This window comes from Arachis stenosperma, chromosome 6 (genome assembly GCF_014773155.1).
Source record: "Arachis stenosperma cultivar V10309 chromosome 6, arast.V10309.gnm1.PFL2, whole genome shotgun sequence".
NCBI lineage: Eukaryota > Viridiplantae > Streptophyta > Magnoliopsida > Fabales > Fabaceae > Arachis > Arachis stenosperma.
Window position 1 is genome coordinate 143,931,678 of NC_080382.1, and position 23,082 is coordinate 143,954,759.

The window sequence follows — 23,082 nt, forward strand, 5'->3', positions numbered from 1 at the left end:
GCATGCATCCACTATCTCTTCTTCTTCTTCTTCTCCTTCTTGTTCCTAGTAAAAGCTCTAAGCTTTATTTGACTTTTACAAGCTAGAGCAATAACAGTATATATATATAAGAATATGTGCATGTATGTGTTTGTGTTTGTATATAGCCAATTTTAGTTATGCATGTTTTAAAATGGAAAATATTAACTTGAATATTGTTATATAAGGATGCGTTTAGAATGAAGACTTAAAACGAGAGGTAGAGACTAAGATAGAAATTAAATTAAATTTTTATATTGTGTTCAATATAAAATATACATAGCTGAATTATATTTTAGTATTATATTTAATTTAAGATAAATATAGAAATTGAATGGTAAATTTAAAATTTAAAAAATTAAATAAAAATATTTTTATAAAGAGATAAAAATTTCGGTCTCTAACAATAGTGTGTAAATAAAAATATACTATAATATATCAAAACTAATTTATAATGTAGTCCAAATAACACATGCTTCAATAATTAGAAAAATTAGATATAAAACATATATTTTATAATTAATAAAATTGATTCAATAATCGATAAATATTGAGTCATTTAAATACAAAATAAGAGTTTATTTTATTGTGTTATGTATTATTACCAAATACAATATATATACATTAATTTTAGTGTCTTGCTCCTTTTATCTCTATTAGGTTTGTTTGTTTTTGAGAATAGGACACGACAAGACATTGAGAATAGGATAAGACAAGACATTGATAAATAGAAATATAAAATTTTGTGTTCTTGTATTCTATTTGGTAATAAATTAGAACAAATTATAAAAATTCAATTTATTTTCATTTTTTTTATTCTAAAAATTTGAGATGAAAAATATAATAATAAAAAATATAATTATAAAAAATTAACAAGAATAATAAAAGAAAAAAAAATAAGTTATATCCCTTGTTAAGGTCTTCGTGTCCTTCCTGTTGAGATGAACACAAAATACACTAATTCAATATTTTTAAACACATTATCTATATCCATATCTTCTTTATCAAACATAATTTTGTGTCTCTATGCGTCTCTCAGTTTGTAAACAAACACAACCTTAATGTTTGTACAAACCAAATGCGGACTAATACCTCAACATAGCTCACCTTACACAATTTTAGTGAGGTTGGCACTAATGATGTGATAAGTATAATTGTCTTAATAAATTGCGGTAATCACAAGTCTCTAAGTAGAAATGTTTTGTTCAGACATCTTACAATCAAAACGACACAGTGGACACATATTGTTCAGAGTTCAGACCATTGCTGCTAGATACAGGTTGGGGAAAAGGAAAAATCAGAAAAAAAGAAACAAAAAACTATGAAATTTAACGTGACATGCAGAGGCCAAAAAAGCCTTTCTTTACGGAGAGTACTGTACATGAACCACATTTTTGTGGGATGAAAATAGTTTCAAACAAGAAATTCTTTTTATATATTTGATTATGAGTGATGAATTATTTAAAGATAATCTAAACTATGTGTTATATTTGGTACAGACTTATATCAGTGATATTTTGTCTTTTTATAATTAAAATAATATTTTTTATAAAACATAAGTGATTTTTTGTCTTTAAATAATTAAAATTTTTTTATAAATTGACATTTTATATTACTATTATAGCAGTGTAAAATATTAAAATGATCAAATATTTTCGTATTTTATATTAAAATAATCTATATATAAAAGTTTTAGCCTTCAAACAACTAGAATAAATAATTTATAAAAAATATATTAATTATTAAATGCCAATTTTACATTTGTTTTCAAAATTTTGATTTTTTTTTTCTTTATAGTTTAAAATGCTTTAATTTTGTTTAAAATGCTTTAATTTTGTCATAAATATTTATAAAGTGTTTCAACTTTTCCAGTTAAATAATTAACGCTCAACCATTAATTAACTTTTTCTTTTTATCCCTGCAAAAATTATATATAAATAAATGAATTTAATTTTGATACATTACGACTATAAAGTAGTTTTACACATGTATCTAATTAGTAATTACATAACGTCACATTAGTAAAAATAATTTTATTTTATATTGATCGCATGAATGATGATAAAAAAGAACAAAAGTAATTATATGATTGTGTAAAATATCTTACACTTGAATGTATTAAATTAAACTTTAAATAAATGCCCAAAGAAATATAGAAAAAAAAAACAAACAAATTTATGCACGTGCTTTGTGGAAAGATTTTGTGGTGGGTCAGAACTCCTGAGCCTAGATAAACCTATGCCTTGTTACTGGGCCTGGGCCTGTAAAGGACCATCTTCAATACCTGACGAGCTAAACCTAACTACATTATCACCATCATCTTTGATTCATTCTCTCCAACAAAAAAAAAAAAAAGAAAAAAAAAACCTTGATTCATTGACTAATAAAAGTTTTATAATTCACAAATAATTTCCAAAGGGATGTTCCACTAGATTCACAAATGGTTGTTAACCAAAAAAAAAGATTCACAAATGGTTAAAAAACTATCTCAAATTTTATTTATTGATGGAATTAGTTATCTAAATTTTTTTTATAAATATTTGCCAGCCTCAATTACTACTGGTTGGTAATATCAAATACAATAAATAAATATTTAAATATCGTATCGTAAGTTCATGTAATTATTTTTATATACTACAATACTAAATTTTAAAAGTAGTTGTCAATTACATTATTACTGTTGAAAGTTATTGAAACGAGCAATGGTCCTAACCCCTATTCTTTAAGTTACATTTTACTAGACTAAACTTTATAAAAAGAAGGCTAAGTTATTGTCCCCGTAAATGGTGGGGGCTTTGTTCATTTAACTACGAAACTTGTTAATTATGTATCTCACAGTCTACTATTCTCAGCAATTGTACCGTGTTCTATAAAAATCGAATTATCGAACCAGTTTAATTACTGATTTATTGATTTACTAATTTAATCAATTTAATTATGATTCAATTAAAATAATCGTTTTATAATTCTGTGTTATATTGCTATTCATATTATTATTATTATTATTATTATTTTTATTATTATTTCAACAAAGTGATGATAAGAAAAATAAAATTATATATGAACATTCACATGCATTTTGTTCCTAGGCCGCAAGCAATGCAAGACCAATTCAAAGTAGGCATTTTTTTTCTTTTTTCAATTTATTTTCAGAAAGCTATTAGGTATAGAGTGATCATTGATGTATGACTGTATGTGTTACATACTCATAATGTGAATATTATAAGATAATTACCTAAAACAAAATAGCAGTGTGCATATTTAATTACCTAATTCCAATAGATGACAGGTTCTCCAAAGTTGAAAGAATCAAACCATAGAACAAGTTATTAGGAATATTAAGATATTGCAAATTTTGATATCCATTTTGAAATTGACCCATGAAAATTTTTATTGAGAAATATTAGAAAATTATCAATTATTTTTTATTAGTTAATTAAACTTTAGGCAATATAAAAACAAGAATCAAACAAATGAACATGTAATTAGTCATAGTTTATACCTTAATACTCTCAGCATACAAGGTGGATTAACAAAAAACATTCGGTAAAATCCTTAAATTTGTTGTTAGTAGTGTAGACATCAAATTTTAGTGATTCATTTTGTATGAAAATTCATATGTTCAAGTTTATGTATAAAATAAATAATTAAGATCTGAATCCATACTTTTTCTTTCTTTAAATTACATATTGTTTTTTGTCAGAGTTATTTTATCGATAAATTAATATATTAGAAATTAAAACAATAATCTACTCTTGAATTTTATTTTGAAACAATAAATAGAAGCACAAACTGCACAAAATGTAATGCTCTCAGAGGCAACATACATTTTATGATTTCTCATGGCACTCATGTGATGAAAATAGAATACAACTTACCTTAAAAGGAAAAAAAAATACAACTTGTATTTGTAGAAAGATGATACAACAACGGGAGGATCAAAGGGTAAAGAAAATATATACTTCGAGTCCAATGGAAATCCTTCTAGCTACAAATTCCTGGTCACAAATCACAATGGGTTGTTAGTTAGTAAAATACATACGGATAATGTTAAGTAACTAGAACATTAGGAATAATCACCAATTAAATCAAAATACATTACACTTTTAAATTATTTATCTAAATTTTAATATTAGAATAACCATTCGCACACCTAATAAAATAAACATTCGATATATCCATTGTTCACATTATTTAATATTTTCATTGTCTACCTATACTTTTCTAATATATATATAATAATGCATTATGAACATCGGTGATTACTCGTACAAAAATGTTTTCATATAATTAAAAATAGGGAAAGTATGAGGAGCCAATGAAATATTTATACAATGTGTACAATGGAGGTTTATGGAGTATTAGAGATATAATTATTAGTGTTACTTTTTCCATCAGCTGAAGCTTTTGGGATGAGTGGTATCATGACATGGTATTAAAGCGCTAGATCTGAAAGGTCAAGAGTTCGATCCTTGATGAACCCAAAAATAGAAGATGTTTATTATCCCTTGTACTCGGATGGTTATTCTAAATAGTATAGGAGATGTTCATTTCATAACTCAATAATAAAAATTAATCATTAATATAAAATATATATTAAAAATAAATTAAATAATATATATATAAATGGTGAAAATTCATATACAATTTGTCTTTATGACTTTATCTAAAGTTAATAGTTTAGTTGAGAATCGTTAGAAGATAATTTAATGAAACTTATCAAATCATCTAACATTCTTAAATATCAACTTCAATAGTTTAGTTTAGTTTAATTTAGCTGTCTTACCTCTCAAGTTACATCAATTTTGCGAAACCTATTGAGCTTTATCATGATCATAACATATAGTTGGTCGGCCATTCGATCAAGGAATCGATAATATGTGTGCCTCCATTTTTGGTCGAAAACAAACGAACAACAAATACACCAAAAGCTCACAGCAAATCCAACTCCCATGCCAAGAAAGAGTGACTTTCTTTCAATGAAATCATTACCATCTTCATTTCTTGTATTTTGCTCTTCAAAATCCGGTTCTTGCTCACATTTTCCAAGAGGGGCTCCACAAAGTTTACTATTACCAACATAGCTTGATGCATCAAAACTTTGAAGCTGAGTCCCAATTGGGATTTGCCCGTTAAAATCATTGCAAGATAGGTTAAGATAGCCCAGAAAAGTCAAAAGACTCATGCTTTGAGGAATTTCTCCATAAAACATATTGTTGGATAGATCAAGAGATTCCAACTTCTTCATGCCCCCAATTGCATTCTGAATTGTTCCGGTAAATCGATTATAAGACAGGTTCAATGATTGAACCTGAATTAGTCTAAATAAACCGGATGGAATTTCGCCGGACAAGTTATTAGCTGAAAGATCAATGATTTTCATGTTTGTATTGACTCTATAATCATAATCATGACCTTTTGTAAACGAATCAACTGTGTCATAATCGAACATTCCTTCAAGGCCATAGTAATTTTCTGCAATCATTTCAGTGACATTGTAGGTGGATCTTGGCATTGGTCCTGAAAGCTTGTTATGAGCAAGATCCAAGTGAAACAGAGAAGGCAGGTTGAAAATTTCTGATGGAATTTCTCCTTCAAAGTTGTTAGATCTTAGTACCACCATTGCTAACAACTTGGGAAAATTGCTTGGTATAATTCCGGAAAACTCATTTTTTCCAAGATTCAATGATTTCAGAGCACTCATCTTGGAAAAGTTCAATTGGCGGATTTCTCCAGTTAAAGCATTGCTCCACAAGTTGATATAAAATAAATATTGAGAATTTTCCCAATCACTAGGAATTGATCCGGAGAAGGAATTGTAAGATAAATCTATGTATATGGTGGTTGGTGATATATGTGGCAAATCTCCTGTGAAATTGTTATGGTCCAATCTTAAAACTCCGGTACTTAATGTTAAGTTTGACAAGTGTAGATTTATTGAATTGTTGGACATAAAGACCAAGGAACATTGGTCTATTAATGTCCAAAACTTATCTTCATCTACAATTGAAATTCTTGAGCTTGACGCATCAAAAGTACGAAGTGATTTCTGTGTATAAATCCATGATGGAAAGTAAGGACCTAGTTTCGTGTTTGCCAAGAAAAGTTGAGTGAGTTGAAAAGGAGGAATCCATTCAGGATGGAAACGAAACTCGAAAGTTGAGTTGCTCAAGTCTAGAGTATCCAAGTGAGAAAGCTTGGAAAAGAATGTTTCGGATATGGTTCCGGAGAATGAATTCGAGCCAATTCTTAGCTCTCTCAAGGATGAAAGGTTTCCTAGAGTTGAAAGAATTGAACCGGTGAACAAGTTGTTGGAAAGGTCAAGGGACTTCAATTGTTTATTGTTTTGGCTAAATTGTTCTGGAATCAAGCCGTTAAAGTGGTTAGACGATAGATCAAGGTATTCTAAGTTCATCTGTTGGCTTAACAAATCGAGAATAGATCCTCTCAATTGGTTGTTTGATAGGTTAAGCTGTTTTAGATTCTTTTGTTGTCCAATCAAATCCGGAATTGATCCTTTGATTTGGTTGTAAGATAGATCAAGGTGCTCAAGGTTAGTATCATAAAGTGTGACATAATTATTATTGTCAACACTTATTGCTTCAAATTCATTGTTATTCAAATCCAGGAATTTCAGAAATTCAAGTTGTAGCAAAGATGATAAGTTAATTTCACCTGCTAAATATGAATCTTCCAAGAGAAGATGTGTGACTCTGCCTGTAATGTTGCTACATAGAACTCCATTCCATGCACAACAATCTTTTTTAATAGACCATGAAGATAGATTGTTGTAACGATCTATGACACCATGTTTGAACATCAATAGTGCTCCTTGATCTTTCTCATTGCAAGGAACCAATGTAGAATTGCTACTACACATGCTTCCATTGAACATTATTGTAAGTAGGAAAAGTAGGAATATGAAGTAACTTTGTGAAGTGAATGGAACCATGGATGGTTGGTTGGACAAGAAGGATTGAATTGGGATTTTGCTATTTTCAAAGTGGTGGAGGAGAACACAGTTTAGTTATAGAAAAGAGAGGGATCATAAGGTTATCTTTTAATTAATTTAAATAAAGGTAGACAAAAAAAACAGTCAAAACTTGCCTTATTTAGCATTTATTAATTATCGCGACCAAATATTTCCGTAAACGGAATATAAAAACATTTAGAGGGGAAAAAGTCAAAGCCACCAACATTGACTTCTTTTTCTTATGCATCTTCTTTGCATTACTATATTATATATAAAGTGATCGTTTCCTTTTTCAGATCAACTTTTGGAAAATTGGCAATGGTGTAAGATCTAGGAGGCTTCCTGTATTATTCTTGGTAATTATTGAACTAATTTATATATTATTTTAAATGTTTTATAACGACCATGATGAAAATTTCATGCCCCTTGTGATTTCACATTTTCAGTGATTAAAATCTTTGCCATCTTCTTTTTCCTGTACCTGTTGACCCTTTTTAAAGGGTTGACTAATTGACTTGTATTCTAACATTAGCACCTAGACTATATTTTCAACCGAATGAGATATTAAAAATTTCATAGATTTTTTTTTCAAGTATTTATATTAAAAAAAGTTTTGAGTCCGCGTGACTTTTTTTCTCATTTGCTTGGTCATATTTCAATTTTCACCATTGTTATTAATTGTAGTTAATTATTTATTATTTTAAGATTTTATTTTTCCAAAATAACTAAAGCCCGGTAAAGGATTAGAATATGGAAAAAATAATATTAAGTTAAAAATAAAATAAAAAATATTAAGTTAATTCAAATGCTTAAAATTGTATCAATAAATAATCTTCCATTCACAATTAGGGTTAATTGCATTTAATTTTTTTAAATGTTATATTTTTGGTCAAATAAATGCCATAAAACTGAGGATGCGGGCCCAATTTCTTTCGGCCCAAACAAATAGCTTTTTATGTTTTAGATGCAAAAACACACACGCGACTAACCCAACGAATTCAAAAGCAAAACCATCAGCAAACCAAAAAAATCAAAAAAGAAAAAAACAATCATCAAAAGCATCTTAACCTAATGAGCAATTGACCAAAAAAAAAACCTAATGAGCAATGACCAAAGAAGGATATGTCAAGACCAAAAAAAAAAAAGAAGGATATGTAAATGTAGATGGCTATTTTCATTATTGACAAAGTGCACAATTTTATTTGTATATTAAAATTAGTTATTAATATAAAATATATATTAAAAATAAATTAAATTATATTTGTATTTATATATAAATATATTGATGATTGATTTTAGTATAAAAATAATATTTTTAGTTTTATTTATAGATTAAAAGTAGAAAAAAATAAAATATTAAACGTACACTACCACATGGGATAAAATATAAAAGGAAAAAACAATAATAATGAAAAGGTTCTCAATGCTAAAACTTTGTAGTTTGTACTAGTTAATGAATAATACAATTCAACCGATACTAATTAATAAGGTAAATTATTGAGTTCCTATATGTATATATATATTTGCAAATTAAATTTGGCGCCAATTATTATTAAAATTATTAGCCTCCAAATCTGTTGGCGCGCAGCAACTGAATTTCCATCCCCGCAACTGCATGTAACGGTTTCACCCGGATTTTTTTTTTTTTTTACTATTTGGATGATTTCAAAATAAAAAAACTTTAGATGAATAAATATTCTGTGTAACTACTAACTAACGGCATTACTTTTTATTTTTTGAAAATAACTTGACCATTGACAGCATCTTAATCCAATACTTCAAAACAGGAGGATATGTAAATATGATTGCACAGGCAAAAAGGACAATTCCATCGATAAGCTAAACAAAGTTTCCCTATTAAAATTTCATACCAAGTAATGAAAAATACAATTCAACAGAGACTAATTAAATTGTCAATGAGTTATAACTCAAATGGCATAGTCTCCCCATATTCAATTAAAAAGTTGCGGATTCGAATTTCCTATATTTAATAAAAAAAATAGAGATTAATTAAATTAATAAAATAACTTTTAATATTTAATTTCTGTTACTAAAACACTAACCATTAATCCACTCTAATAATAAATCTAAAACAAAAAAATTTAGAATCAGTTGAATTGGTTTCTTTGTTAATAATATCAATGATTTTTCTGGTAATTACGTATTCATTAAAATTATTTTTTTTAGTAGGTGGATTGAACAATTTTCTCCACTTCCTTCAAAATCTTAAGTACAACATATATCTACACATTTTTCACATACTTACCAATTTTTTCTCTCTATCTCAAAGGTCTCGCGCTCAACTCCTACCAACTGCAATTAAGATCACTTTAGTTGTAATAGATCGATTATTAATAAAACTATCTTAATTAGACCTTGGCCTATATTTTACTCGTTACATAACATCTCTCTCATTATTTACCTTAGTCTTCCGCACATCATCATCAGTATCAACCTGTGTTTGGAAGGGTTGTTCTATCTTAAACCTTTTTGTTCTCTCCGAAGCATCTATCCAGACACCATTGTTATAGGTGGATGTCGCGGCCGCAGCTCCAATTTCAGGATGTTTAGGGAGAGTGCATTTGGTGGTAGCTCTAATTTTCCGTTGCTTAGATTGCTTGGTTTCTATGTTATACAAATATGAAAACTCAAATACAATGATTATAAATTCAAATATTTATGGCCTCTACTATATCTAAAAGAAGATTAATACTTCTTATTATATATATTTATTCCTCAGTCCAAGAAGTTATGCAACCCCAACAAAAAGGTATTAATTTGACAAATTTATATATGTCACTCATTAAATGTATCTACGAGGAAAAAAAACTAACAACATTCAATATAAGTACAATAAATAATGAGCAATACTAGAAAATCATTTTTTTTTTCAGTAAATATTAAAAAACTTATTTAAAAGTATTTTGTTTATCTTAAATTTTAAACTCTTAAATTTGTAAATCTTTAATCCTAAATCATAAATTAAAAAATTAAATTCTAACATTAGTTAATATTGAGTAACTAAAAATTAATTTCTTGTAATTTTTCTTAAAAAATATAACAAATAAATTTCAAATTCAAAATCATGACCCATAATTAATACTATCAGATTGTTCTCTCAATATTTATATAAATCGTAATTTTTGTACAAATTTTAAAAATAAAATATAATAATCTACAGTAGTACCTGATTCTTCCTTTAGAGTATGATCTCCTTGATTCTTGAACAATTTGCACAGAACATAATTGTTTGCATAATAAGCATTCACCATAAATGAATTAAGGCAATATTTGTGTATGATCCATGAACTAACACTACTTTTCTCAGTCCAAACAAGTGATTGTTTGATACCAATTCTTTTTTGCTTTCCCTCTTTTGACATTATAGTTCTAGCTCTGCTTTCCTTCTCAGGTTCCCATGAACCATTCTCATTATTGATGATAATTGAGGTTTTCTTCTTCTTGATTGAGAAGAAGTAAAGTGCGCCGCCTTCGCTTCCATCGCCGCGGCCGCCAAACGCCTTCCAAATCTGCCACGGCTTCTTTTCGCCGAACAACAAGTCTTCGCATTCATGAATGTTGGTGGTGGCTTCACTAGGCAAAGGTATGTGATTGATCTTGTTGAAAAGAAAATTTAGAATGAGTTCTTGATCTGAAGGATTGAAGCTACTTTGGGGAGTGATGAGAGCCATAGAGTTCAAGAATTCTTGTAAATCTTTCTTCTTTCTTCTTTACCAAGGAACCACAATTTTTTTTTTTTTATCAAAGATAAGGAGACTCAAACTCGCAACCTCTAAGTGAATATGAATAGACTATATTATTTGAGTTATAACTTATAACTCGTTGACAAGTAACTACAATATTTAATATATTTATTTTTGGTAGAGCTAATAAATGAAGATTAACAGTGCTATATATAGTCATATACCTAAGGTAGCGTTTGGTAGAGAGACAGATACTGAAATACTGAGACTGAGAGACAGAGACTAAGAAACAGAGACCGAAATAAATTTCAATATTCTGTTTGGTGCAAAGTGAGAGACAGAAATTGAAACAAGAATAAAACTCTAATTTAATTTGTAAAAAGGATAAAATTGAAATTAATTAATTGAAATGAGGGTATTTTAGGTATAAAATGTTATTAAAATTTCAGTCTCCGTCTCTAAAAATTTCAGTATCTTGTGTCCCTACTTTTTGGAGGTACTGAAATACTGAAATTTTGGGGACAGAGACAGAAATTTTAGTACCAATCTCTGAGCCAACAAACATGATACTGCGTCTCAGTCTCTCAATCTCTGTCCCAGTACCTCAAAACAAACACTACCTAAGAGTTTAGATTCACTTAAAATTTTTTAATTTATGTTTTAAAAAAAATATTATGTCACTATATTTTGGAAATTACTATTCTTGAAATACGCTTGCAAATATTTTATCTGGGTTTTTGAAATTTTTTGTTTTTTTTAAACCTGATTTTATTTGCTGATAGAGTTAATTATGTTTTGGTTTTTTAAGTTAATTGTGTTTTTATAAGTCAATAAATTTAATTATTTAATTTGTAAAAGATAATAAATAAATCTTGCATATAGATAAAATCATATAGAAAATAGGAGGAGTTAAATAATGATAGAATTTCATCTTGTACAGATTAGTTATTTGAGATAATATCTATTTAAAAAGGTTACATTTGATATCTTTTATTTAATTTAAACACACAAAAAGTGGTTAATTACAATACATTTGAATAGTAGTTTGTGCTAATATTAAATTATTAATGAACGTTGCTATTACTATTTTTATTCCACTAGTATGTATGCAATTTTAAATTAACATTTCATTGTCATCCAAATAAATAAGAATAAAAATGATTATTTTAGAAGCTAATTTATTCAATTAAGTTATGATGGACTATTTTGTCAGTATATTTTATCTAATTGTACACACATAAAAAATTTAAAAATCAAGAGTGATATAAAAGTAGGCATACTAAATTATCTTATCTTATAACTACTTTCATAAATTAAAATTTAATTAGCAATTCAATAATAAATTTCAATTTCACATGGGAGTGTTACTTCCTCCAAATAATTTTGAGTTCCTCAAGCTATCAATATTTTAGTGAACGTATTACTAAATCCTAAACATGTACTTCTCTCAAAATAATCTAAAAACTCTTGAGAGATAGACAACTAAAGAAAAAGACCTAATGAATTTCAATGATAAGTTTTAATAAATCTTGCATAAATAATAAAAAATTCACATAACTTTTCATAGTCATTAACGAATCTTTTAATAACTTTTCACCGTAATCATTCACCCTATATTTTCTCCTTATATTTCTATATAAATTTTATTCTCTTGCTTGATACTATTTTAGTACTATTTCTAGAAGTAGATAAGTTTTATGGTTAAATTACCGAAGTGATTTTTTTCAAATTGAATATGGGCCTACTAATAATTTGTTAGGCCAATTACAGATAAAAGACATTGTTTACTGTGCATTGATAATTTGCCTCGCATTTTTTGTGTACTAACCATTCTTACCGATAAAAATCGATTTCAGAAAAACGAACTATAATTTAAATGATATAATTTTTTTATATTTATTTAAAAAATTACAAGTTTAAATCTCATTATCTTTAAAAAAAAATTGATTTCATTCTCGCAAATTCATTAAAATAATAAAAAATAATGCACAGTAAAAAATTCATAAAATTAAAAATAAAAAAGTAAATTGATCCTTAACAATTCCTTTAAATATCTGTATTAAGAAAATCACGTCAAAAAATACGGACCACAAAATTATCCACCCTACCAAAATTTCCAGCCGAAATATATTCAATTAACATTATATTTTTAAATGTAAATTCAATTCTATTCAATTGATTCTATTTTTTTAAAAAGATAAATTCAATAATTGATTTTTACTCTTATTTCCACTGCACCTTACCGAATATCCAAAAGAATCTTAACCCAATCTACACCCGTGCAATCAAGATAACTGAATCAATTTATGACATGATTCTAAAATCTAAATAACTCCCACACACAAAGTCACAAACTTCAAAGGTGCCGACAAAAAAATAAAAAAGAAAAGAAAACAAAAAATCCGTGGCAAAAATTCACCGAAAAATCAACGGTCTCAAATCTGCCACGTAAGTGTTCACGGAATCAGCATCAGCATAATTTGCAATCACACATTCACACACATTACCGAATATTCCACGCCAGCCACTTTCTTTGAACTACACACTCTCTCTCTCTCTGCGTTGCGATTTCTTCAAAATCCTGAATATATTTTTTTTCCTTCCCCTTATTTTCCGTGTGTTTCTCTATTTTCCCTTTCTTTCACGCACCCTCTCTATCAATTTTGAATTTTAATGGCTTGTTATTACTCATCGCAGCTCAACCTAGCTTCGAACTTCTTCTTGCTGCTGTTGTTTTCTGTTTTCTCCCCAAATTCTGCACAGTTGAATTCCATAGAAAACGAGATTCTCAAATCAGCTTCCTTTCAGATTCCGATTATCAAGCCTTGTACCTGCTTTTGACGAATATATCCCAAACACACACAGCTCAAAGTAGAGAAGAAAAGAGGGAAAAGCCGTTGACACGAAAAATGGGAAAGCGTACCTACTTTAACCTTATATCTTTTTGTTTTTTTGGTTTTTCAGGGGAAAAATAATCTTTTTCTATAAATAGATAGTTTTTTTTTTTGGAATAAGGTGCTAACTTTTATAATTAATGATTTGAATTTTTAGTGTTTTACATTATCATCCAACAAAAGTGTAGAAGGATATCTGTTTATGATGAGTAACGACATGTGTTACGATAGCTTTTTAAGTGTTCATGATTTGTCAAATTCCTAAATTGGAAATTTTGATTAGCTGACGTAGAAGGTATTCTCAAACAGGGATAAAGAAAATATCTTCTAAACCAATCACAACCTTAGATTTTTCTTTATTAATGAATAAATGTCTGTGAACTGTGATTATTCATGTGGACTATCTTTTGAGTTTTGACCAAGGAGAGAATTGCAAAATAAAATGTAAGAGACTAGGAACATAAATTTTGTAAAGATAAGGACTATTATGACTGGTGCATGCAATTTAAGCTAGTGATGTGAAGGTTCATTGCTATGTTAATTGTAGTGAGTTTAATGTGTTATGTTGAATGTTGCATATTGAGTACTACCATTTTAGAGTATGATGTTGTTTGGTGGGAGAATTGAGTGCTGTTTGTTGTTTGGTTTTGTTTTGGGTAGGTAATTCTCAACGGAAGAATGCTGCAGTATTGTTGGACAGTGATGATGAAGGTAGTGTGAGTTCATCATCGAGTGCCCGAACTGACAAAATGTCGGTGACAGGGAACGAAGAGGTGCACGTTGATCAGGAGACTCTGCTCGATCAAGCTCTTGATGCATTAGATGAGAAAAGGTAGTTACTTATCTCACTTGCAGTCATAATTTAGAAGAGTTTTTAACATTGAAATTTGCAACCATAAATTATATGAATGTGTATGCTAATAAGTCTAAGTGCATGTTAGAAGAAAGAAGTGATTTAACATGAAAATTGGCAATGGTAAAGTTAAATGAACATGGAACTAACTTCATATTTGGTTATGCTTATCTTGGAAGAAAGTAGTTGTTTCAATTTTGTAGGTAGCTCTCTTAATAAGGTTTTTAGTTTAAGCTGTTTTGAACCTGTAATAAGCTTCTATCGTATGCTAAATGTATTCTCAGTTTTTGCTTATTCTATTTAAACCACCTTCATTTTGAGCCTAAGGGTTGTCTATCTTATGTTTTCTCCTTTCTTCTTGATAAAGGGGTTCTACAAGGGAGAAAGCTTTGTCAGTGATTATTGAGACATTTAATAGTAATATGCAGCATCAGTTTGTGGAGAAGAAGTAAGCATCTGTCTATACAGTTTTTCTCATTATACAATTATTTGATTATGTTTCCTTCTGTAATTTACCTAGTATATGTTTCTAAAGGGACATATTGATGAATCCTTATAGCTAGATCTGCTTTTTATCAGACCTCTATATATATAAGCAACGGTCTGCCCATTTTTGCTGCATGGTTCTTCTTTGTTTCTTAGTGTATAGATTTGAGTTGAATGTCTGTAGTTTGGTTGTGTTGAAAATGGAAATTATCTTAGGGCTCTCCCGATTGTATGTTCAAATTCCCCACTAACTACTTGCAATTGTCCAAAATTTTTCATTGCCTAAATAGTTCTTTTAGTTCAAGTAATTTCATATTACATAAGTTGCAGTTTATTTGAGGTAAAATTCAGAAATTGAAGTAAAATATAAAATATTTCTCATATTTATATGACTCATTCGAATGATTTGAAGTCGATCCTTAATTTTTGTCTTCAGAACTTATCTGTTGAAATTGTGTTAGTACATACAATTGAACCAAGTTACTGTTCAATTAAGTTACATATATATATATATATATATATATATATATATATATATATATATATATATATCTTCCTAGCACTTATGCCTGCACTACTATGCTGTCTTGTTGACTCTGTTTCTAAAACCATGTCTACTCTTCCTGTTAATGTGATTTATCTTCTTTTGTATTTGTTATTTCTCTAAAAATGATGATTGCTATTTGAGGTATTAATGTCACAGATTATTCTTGTCAAATAATGAGATGATATATGTTACTCATATTTATTGATCTATCAAACTATGATAGTTATGAGTTACCATAATCTTGAAGTGCTTTCCCTTTTTCAGATTTGCTACTTTATTACATTCTTGTCTTGCTTCAATAAAAAAAGGATCCAAAAAGGCATCTGCAAAGGAGATAGCATTGGCATCTCATGCAATCGGTAACGACTTGATTAACTCACATATGCTTGATATATTACGTTTCATTTGATTAATATTTAATCTAATCTTTTGTAGGTCTTTTGGCCATTACTGTTGGTTGTGGTGATAATGCACGAGAAATATTTGAGGAATCAGTTAATACCCTGGATGAGTATCTTACATCTAAGTCAAACGCTACAAAAATTCCGCCTGTAAGTAGGAGTTTGTATTTTTTGGAATGTCTTGTATTCAAAATTTCCCTCTGGTTCTTCAGAGGCTCTTATTCTCAATTTCCTCTGCTAAATGCTATATGTATAGTTTCTGGAATGTTTGGCTATAATCACCTTTGTTGGTGGGAATGATGAAGAGGAAACTCAGAGATCAATGGACATATTGTGGAGAGTGATTCATCCCAAATTAGGTTCCAATGTAAGCATCTGTTTCAAATGTACTAATCAAGCTCGAGTGTAATATTTTTCTGACAATAACTGTGTTATCTTAACATTTCCATGATAAGCTCACTGTTTCTTCTATTTTATTATTTAGGTAGTTGCGGCCAAACCTTCTGCTCCATTAATAACTGCCGTGGTATCTGCATGGTCCTTTCTCCTCTCTACCTTGAGTGAATTGAAACTGAATTCAAAATTTTGGCAAAGGTAAGCAATCCTGTTTCTGTGTTTACTCTTTGATTTGTGGTATTGACTAGGATCTAATGAAATGTTTCTAATGTTGATGCAGTTCCATATCTTATTTATCTAGTCTTCTAGAAAAGGAAGATCGGTCGGTACGCATTGCTGCTGGCGAAGCACTGGCTCTAATTTTCGATATTGGCAGCATACAGAAATTTTCTGCTGCATCTGAGAGCACAGGTGATATGACGCAAGAAGAGAGTAAAGTGCAGGAAAGTTACATACATTTACAAGGATTGAAAGGGAAGGTAAAAAATCAAGTTGAGAACCTTTCTGTTGAGGCCGGGGGAAAAGGTTCTGCTAAGAAAGATCTTAATACTCAAAGGAACTTGTTCCGAGATATCTTGGACTTTTTTGAGGTGCTTTATTTTTCTCTCAATATTTCTGTTTGAATATATTTTCTAAGAATGTAGATATTGACATAAGCTTCTTTATTGACATTACTTTAATACTATGTGATACTAGTATGGTGACTCTCCTGAAATTTCAATGAAGATTGGTGGCGATTCACTGCAGACATCATCTTGGTCCCAAATGATACAGGTCTTTACTTGCATTCATCATTACTTTTCGTTGAAAAATTATTTTTACGTATTAGCAAGCTGACATTCAGATATTTGCAGTTGAACTATCTCAAGCACTTTTTAGGGGGAGGATTCATCAAGCATATGCAGGTTGGTGTTTACTCATGGCAACTTTCTTTCTTTTGGCGTGTTCCTAATTGTTCCAAAAAAAGCTTACAACTCCAGAGGTTTACTTATCCCATCCCTTTTCTTTGTCTTCTACCTTGGCAATTTAGGAAAATGAGTTCCTTCATGATGTTTTTAATTTCACCCCGAAGAAAAGATATCTTGGTGGCAATGAACCCCGAATGTCCAGTGGTGAAAAGGTTAGTTTGTTTTTAATCCCAATGAGTTTTTGGGATTTGGATCATCGCACGTTTAAAAACAAACATGATTTTTTGTCATGTTCATATCTCTACCATTGATTGTTTATCCTTTTTCACTTCTTATTTTCTTGAGTAATCAAATCATTGATGGAAATGTGAATATGACAAGTTCTTGTTTATTTTGAACATTAATGGATCCAAATCCGAGGTTTTTTTTGGTTATATCAAATGTCCTCTCTAATCTTTGGCTACTTCCGAGTTTGCGTTGTACTTACCATTATTCACTGATCTGCATCATTCTTCCACTTGTAGAGAATGTTCAAGTCTCCAAATTCCGTTCAGAACAAAGCAAGGACTCAATTGCTTAATAAACAACGATTGTTATCTGAGGTAACCTTTCTTAACATACATAGAGATCATCAACTCTTACTTTCCTGTTTAAAATGCATGGTTACAAATTGATTACTTTAACTCTTAGGTTACCTTCCTCACAGGTTGGCTTATTTTTCGCCACCAATTCATCTCCATCTTCGTTTTTGTCCTCATTCCATTGTTCTTTTAAATTATATTGCAACAAAATCGTCACGATGGGGATCTCAATCTAAACATGTCAAACCAATATTCACTTTTTACCCTTTGTTAATAAAAATTCGTCATAGTTACAAAAGCTAGCTAATTGTGTTGGCAATGACTTAAATGCACCAAGTTCAAGATGATCCAATGCTATAAGATTTGATTGCAGTTGGTGGTGTAAACTTACATCATAATATAATCCTTGTTCACTTTATGATTATGTTGTCAAATTAAAATATTGTTGGGTTAATTCATTTTTTTTATCAACAGGGTAGAAACTTAGGTCATTATGCAGCTAATGCAGGTGATGATGAAGCATGAGCTTTGGATTGGAGTGGAACTACTTATTTGCTGGGATGATGTTCACTTGAGAATTTGTTCACTAATCTTATACTTCATCATTTTCTGCTATTATTGTTATTTTGACTTAATGGCTAGGAATCTTATTTTTGCATGTTGTCCCAGCATGACAGAATATTTTCTTGTTATGTACATAGGTGGCCCCAAATATTTATGCCTTCTCTACATTGTGGTGGCCTATGTGATCAAGAATGCAACATTATATAGAAACTAGAAATTAATGTATAATTCTTGTTCTCATTTTATGTTTTCTCTTCATTTTCTCCATTTTCTCTTCCACTTTCTTTCTTTCTAGCCCTATTTTCTCTTAAACCAAACATAGTATATAGAGAGAAGAAATTGTGTATCTACTAAGTATTAACACCAATTTAAAGTTTATATAGCTCTTCTTTAAGCATGTTTTCATGATAGAACCCACCTTTCCTTAAACTCGTATTATCCTAGAAAAATTTCAATGTGCTGTTAAGTAAAACAATTTATATTGATAATTAACAACATACTTTAAACAATATATATCTACGTTAAACATTATCACGTACTGTGAAAAAAGAGGAAATGGACTAGTATTATTTGAAATAATCCAAAGTGGAGAATGATTGATGTAAGTGGAGGGTGCGTGGAAGCTGTAAAAGGAAGATTAAAAGGATAGTGACATGAAATGAGAATAAGAGTACGTGAAAGTTACAATGGACTCAAAAATTAAGGTAGCGACAAAGTAAACTGACACACACTGCTACTTTCTAAGTACTTGTCATCCATCTCATTAGATTCCCCCTTGAAATCACTCATATCATCCTTGAAGGTGTTTTTATACTTACGAGTTTAACATATTATTTTTAAAAATACTGCTATATACAAGTCTTTTTGGCATACAGTCATACAAGTCACTTGTATAATATGTGTGTAAAATCTAGTTGTTTCTCTTTGTATTCCGCGTTCTTTCTCCTCCTCCTTTTCTTTTTTCTTCTTTTTTTTTGCGTTTCTCCTTCTTTTTCTTTGCATATTTCATCTTCATCGTCGTTTTTTTATTACTGTTGTTATTACTGCATTTTTTTTCTTCCTCCTCCTTCTATTGATTTTGCAACATTATGTATTTTTTTCTTCTTTGTTTAATTTTTTTCTCCTAAGAAGAATTATGAGAATATGAAATAAGGAGATGAAGAAGCAGAAGCAGAAACAGCAGAAGATGAGGAAGAGGAAGAGAAAGAGTTTTGAATTATGCAGAATTTATCAGCACATATATACCGAAAATTCTTAAACAATACACTTGAATATCTTCGTGTTACACCCAAATATCTTCGTATTACACCCAAATTTGCTGCAAATACAAAAAAATATTTCTTCTAATGCTGCATTTTTTTCTTTTTTTCCTTATTTATTTCTTTCTTTTAGATGAATGAATGTAAGTCCATCATCTTTTAAATAATTTTGCAACATTATGTGTTTCTTTTTTTTTCTTTGTTTGATTTTTTTGTTTTTATTCTTGTTAAAATAGTAAAACAAGAAAAAACTTGAGAAGATAAAACAAGAAAAAAAAGATGAATAAAAAAAGAAAATAATGATGAAAAAGAAGAAAAAACAGCAGAAGATTAAGAGGAGGGAGAAGAAAAGTTTTGAATGATGCAGAACTTATCAGTACACATACACCAAAAATTCTTAAACAATACACTCAAATATCTTCATGTTACACCTAAATATTTTCGTGTTATACCCAAATTTGTTGCAAATATATAAAAATATTTTCTTTAATGCATAACTTTTACATTACATTCTATTTAAACAATCAACGATGAAACATTATTCACCTACAGAATTATAAACTACTAAGGAAAAAAATTAACTAGAATCGAACCACACCTCAACCATTTGATTGGATTCAAAACAATAATCAATTTTATTCTGGTTCAATTAACAATCTGAACTTGAATTATTTATTATTTTCAACAACGAGATAACTGATGATGGAGGAGAAGGAGGAAAAGGAAGGAGGAGAAGAAATTCCAATGAAAAAAGAAGGAGGAAGAGGAAGAGGAGGAGGAGGAGGAGGAGATGGTGTTGGTGATGACGATAACAAAAGAGAAAAATAACGAAGAAGAAGAACATACAATAATGGCACGAAGAAAAACGTGTGCGCGTGAATATAAATGACTTGTATAAACTTGTATAAAAAAATGACTTATATGTGGAGAATAATTATATTTTTAAAGTCAATTTTATGTTGTTTATTATTTGATATTTAATTTTTATAATAAGTTTTAAATATTTAAAATTATTTATTTTAATATTTTTAAATTAAATATGAAAAAGTCTAGGGAGCCAATGGTCTAAGCGTACAATGTGTACAATGGAGGTTTAACAAGTATTAGAGATATGACCATTAGTGTTATATTGTCCTGTCAGGTTACGCTTTTGGGATGAGTGGTTTCAGATATGGTATTAGAGTTCTAGATTCGAAAGGTCAAAAGTTCGATCCTTGGTGAACCCCAAAAATTTAGACCAAAAATTTAGCCCATTGTACACTTAAGCCATTGGCTCCCTAGCACTACTCATTAAATATTAATTCTTAATTTTTTTGACAAGTTGTACACTATCTTTTAGGCACACTATAGCAATGGTCTATTTTTAAACATATTTATATAAAAATAGTTATAATTTTATCAAATTTATAATTAAATTTTCATAATGTATAAGTTTTTAACTAATTTTTTTTACATCGTTTTGAATGTTGTAATTAAATTTTTTTGTACTAAAAATATTAAAATTAATAGAATACTTTAAAAATAAGAGAAAGTTTAACTTTAGAAATTTAACTCTCAAATGTAGTATCCTTAATTTAAAAATAAATATTAGTTAATTCTAATAATTTTTTATACGATAATGATGACTTAATTACGATATTCACAACATTATAAGAACTTAATTAAACACTTTTAAAATATAAAAAGAATTAACTATAAATTTAATGAAACTATAAATACTACCAGAAAAAAATAATGTTGAGCTATATAAAGATTGGTAAGATCTATGAATATAGATAGTGTATTTTGAAAAAACATGTGTAATTTACACTGATCTATTTGTAGCTAAAGTGCTAAACGAACTTCTTTTTATCCTTGACTTTACCATTAGTCCATTACCTACATCATAGGCACCACCTTACAAAGTTATAATTAAGGATCTCTGTGCATGGCATGTGCTCTTTTGAAAACTTTTTGGGCCATGATCGATGGTTTCTTTATCTCAGCCACTTCCTTTTGAAAATTGCTCTTCACTTAAAAAATGATTAAAAAAAAATTAAAACTCTTACGAGAAACAATTTTGAGATCCTAAACAAACCAAACTAGGTAATATGAGAGAAATTAGAATAAACAAATAATTAAATATATGAGATGAAAACAATAACATAAATGATACGATACACTATCAAAGAATAAGGCCATCCAGTGTGTAGGGGAAAGAACAGGAAAATGTAATTGTTGATAAGACCGACGTGAAGTAAAGTAATTATAAAATCAATTTGGATTGATCGAGTAGTCAGTTTACTCATCTGTTTAAGTAAGTGTCGAGAATTTGAATTTTGCCTTGTGCATGTAGAATTTATTAACCAGTGATAAACCCTTAAATAGAGCTCAGATTCACAACAAATTAATCATTGATATGTCGAATTGAAAAATACTGTAGACAACTAAAAAAAACTAATTATCACACGTATGACATAAGACTTTCGTCACAGTTTTTAATGAAACTATCGACTTTTGCCGTCCTTATTAATTTTCTGAAGGGTTTAAAACTTCAAATACCATGCTGTTAAAAAAATTTGTATTTGGATTTTTAAATTTTAAATTTTATTTTAAAACATAAACTGTGATCTTTGGGACAAAAAAAATATGAGAGAGAAATTATTTAACAGTGAGAGATTATACTTTATTTTTAATGTGAAAATTTAAAATTTAGATGATCTAAATTAAAAAAAAATTAATAAAAAGTAATAAAAAAATTATACCATACAAAATATAAAAAGGTGTAAACATTATAAATATTTTTTTCTTTTATATTAACAATCTCATTGGTTCAATTCTACAAGGAAAAGAAAATCTTATTTTTTTAGAAACTAATATGTAAATTTTTATCAAATTTAAGAAATGTACAAAGATTGTTCATGTCTTTGGAACAAATTTAAAGTCAGATACCAACTTCAAAAATTAGCCTAGTGATTTCCTCCTCTTTGTTTTTACCTTTGTAAGTAATGTAAAAGTTTTAGAAAATATTCTTAAATATTGTATGATGTATATGTTTTTTTTCATGTTGATATTTATCCCATAAAACATAATATTTATTCTGTGATTAAAAATTTAGTGATGTATAAATTTGTTCCATGAAAAACAATAAAGCTTCTCAAACTCTATTACTCGTATTTAAAATTTTAATATTCTTTCTTTAACTGTAAATTTCATCATTATTCTCTTCTAATTTTAGAGCAAGCATATTTAATAAATAAATAAACAATAAATTTAAAAAAAATACTTGTGTTAAAAAATTGACTATTAAATTAATTATTATATATATTATTTAATTAATTTTTAATATATATTTTATACAAACAATTAATTTAAAATTAATTTTTCATGTTCACATGACATGATCGCAGTAAATTACCAAATTGGGCCAGCTGTATTTATTTGACCAATATGCTTCGTCAGTTCTTCATTTCTTCGATATGAGTTGGGACCATATCTAACCATTCAACCACCATCTTT

The 23,082-nt window shown here is 28.7% G+C and overlaps 2 protein-coding genes across 2 annotated transcripts; one reads left to right on the forward strand and one right to left on the reverse strand.

Moving 5' to 3' along the window:
* Positions 1-3,788: 3,788 nt before the first annotated feature.
* Positions 3,789-7,213, reverse strand: LOC130936065 (receptor-like protein EIX2). The gene is made up of 2 exons (XM_057866043.1): positions 4,805-7,213; positions 3,789-4,016 (listed from the first exon to the last, which is right to left on the reverse strand). The coding sequence occupies exon 1, from the start codon at positions 6,968-6,970 to the stop codon at positions 4,808-4,810; it is 2,163 nt and encodes a 720-aa protein (XP_057722026.1). The 5' UTR covers positions 6,971-7,213; the 3' UTR covers positions 3,789-4,016; positions 4,805-4,807.
* Positions 7,214-13,230: 6,017 nt separating this feature from the next.
* Positions 13,231-18,570, forward strand: LOC130935259 (uncharacterized). The gene is made up of 13 exons (XM_057864937.1): positions 13,231-13,614; positions 14,250-14,421; positions 14,810-14,890; positions 15,740-15,834; positions 15,911-16,026; positions 16,133-16,243; positions 16,361-16,470; positions 16,553-16,862; positions 16,969-17,046; positions 17,127-17,177; positions 17,303-17,392; positions 17,705-17,782; positions 18,236-18,570. The coding sequence occupies exons 1-13, from the start codon at positions 13,605-13,607 to the stop codon at positions 18,284-18,286; spliced, it is 1,353 nt and encodes a 450-aa protein (XP_057720920.1). The 5' UTR covers positions 13,231-13,604; the 3' UTR covers positions 18,287-18,570.
* Positions 18,571-23,082: the final 4,512 nt, after the last annotated feature.

Coding starts and splice junctions, on each gene's coding strand:
- LOC130936065 (XM_057866043.1), bottom strand. CDS start 6,970: ATGGTTCCATTCACTTCACAAAGTTACTTCATATTCCTACTTTTCCTA.
- LOC130935259 (XM_057864937.1), top strand. Junction 17,178..17,302: donor GATTCATCAAGCATATGCAG/GTTGGTGTTTAC, acceptor TTGGCAATTTAG/GAAAATGAGTTCCTTCATGA. Junction 17,783..18,235: donor AACAACGATTGTTATCTGAG/GTAACCTTTCTT, acceptor TTTTATCAACAG/GGTAGAAACTTAGGTCATTA.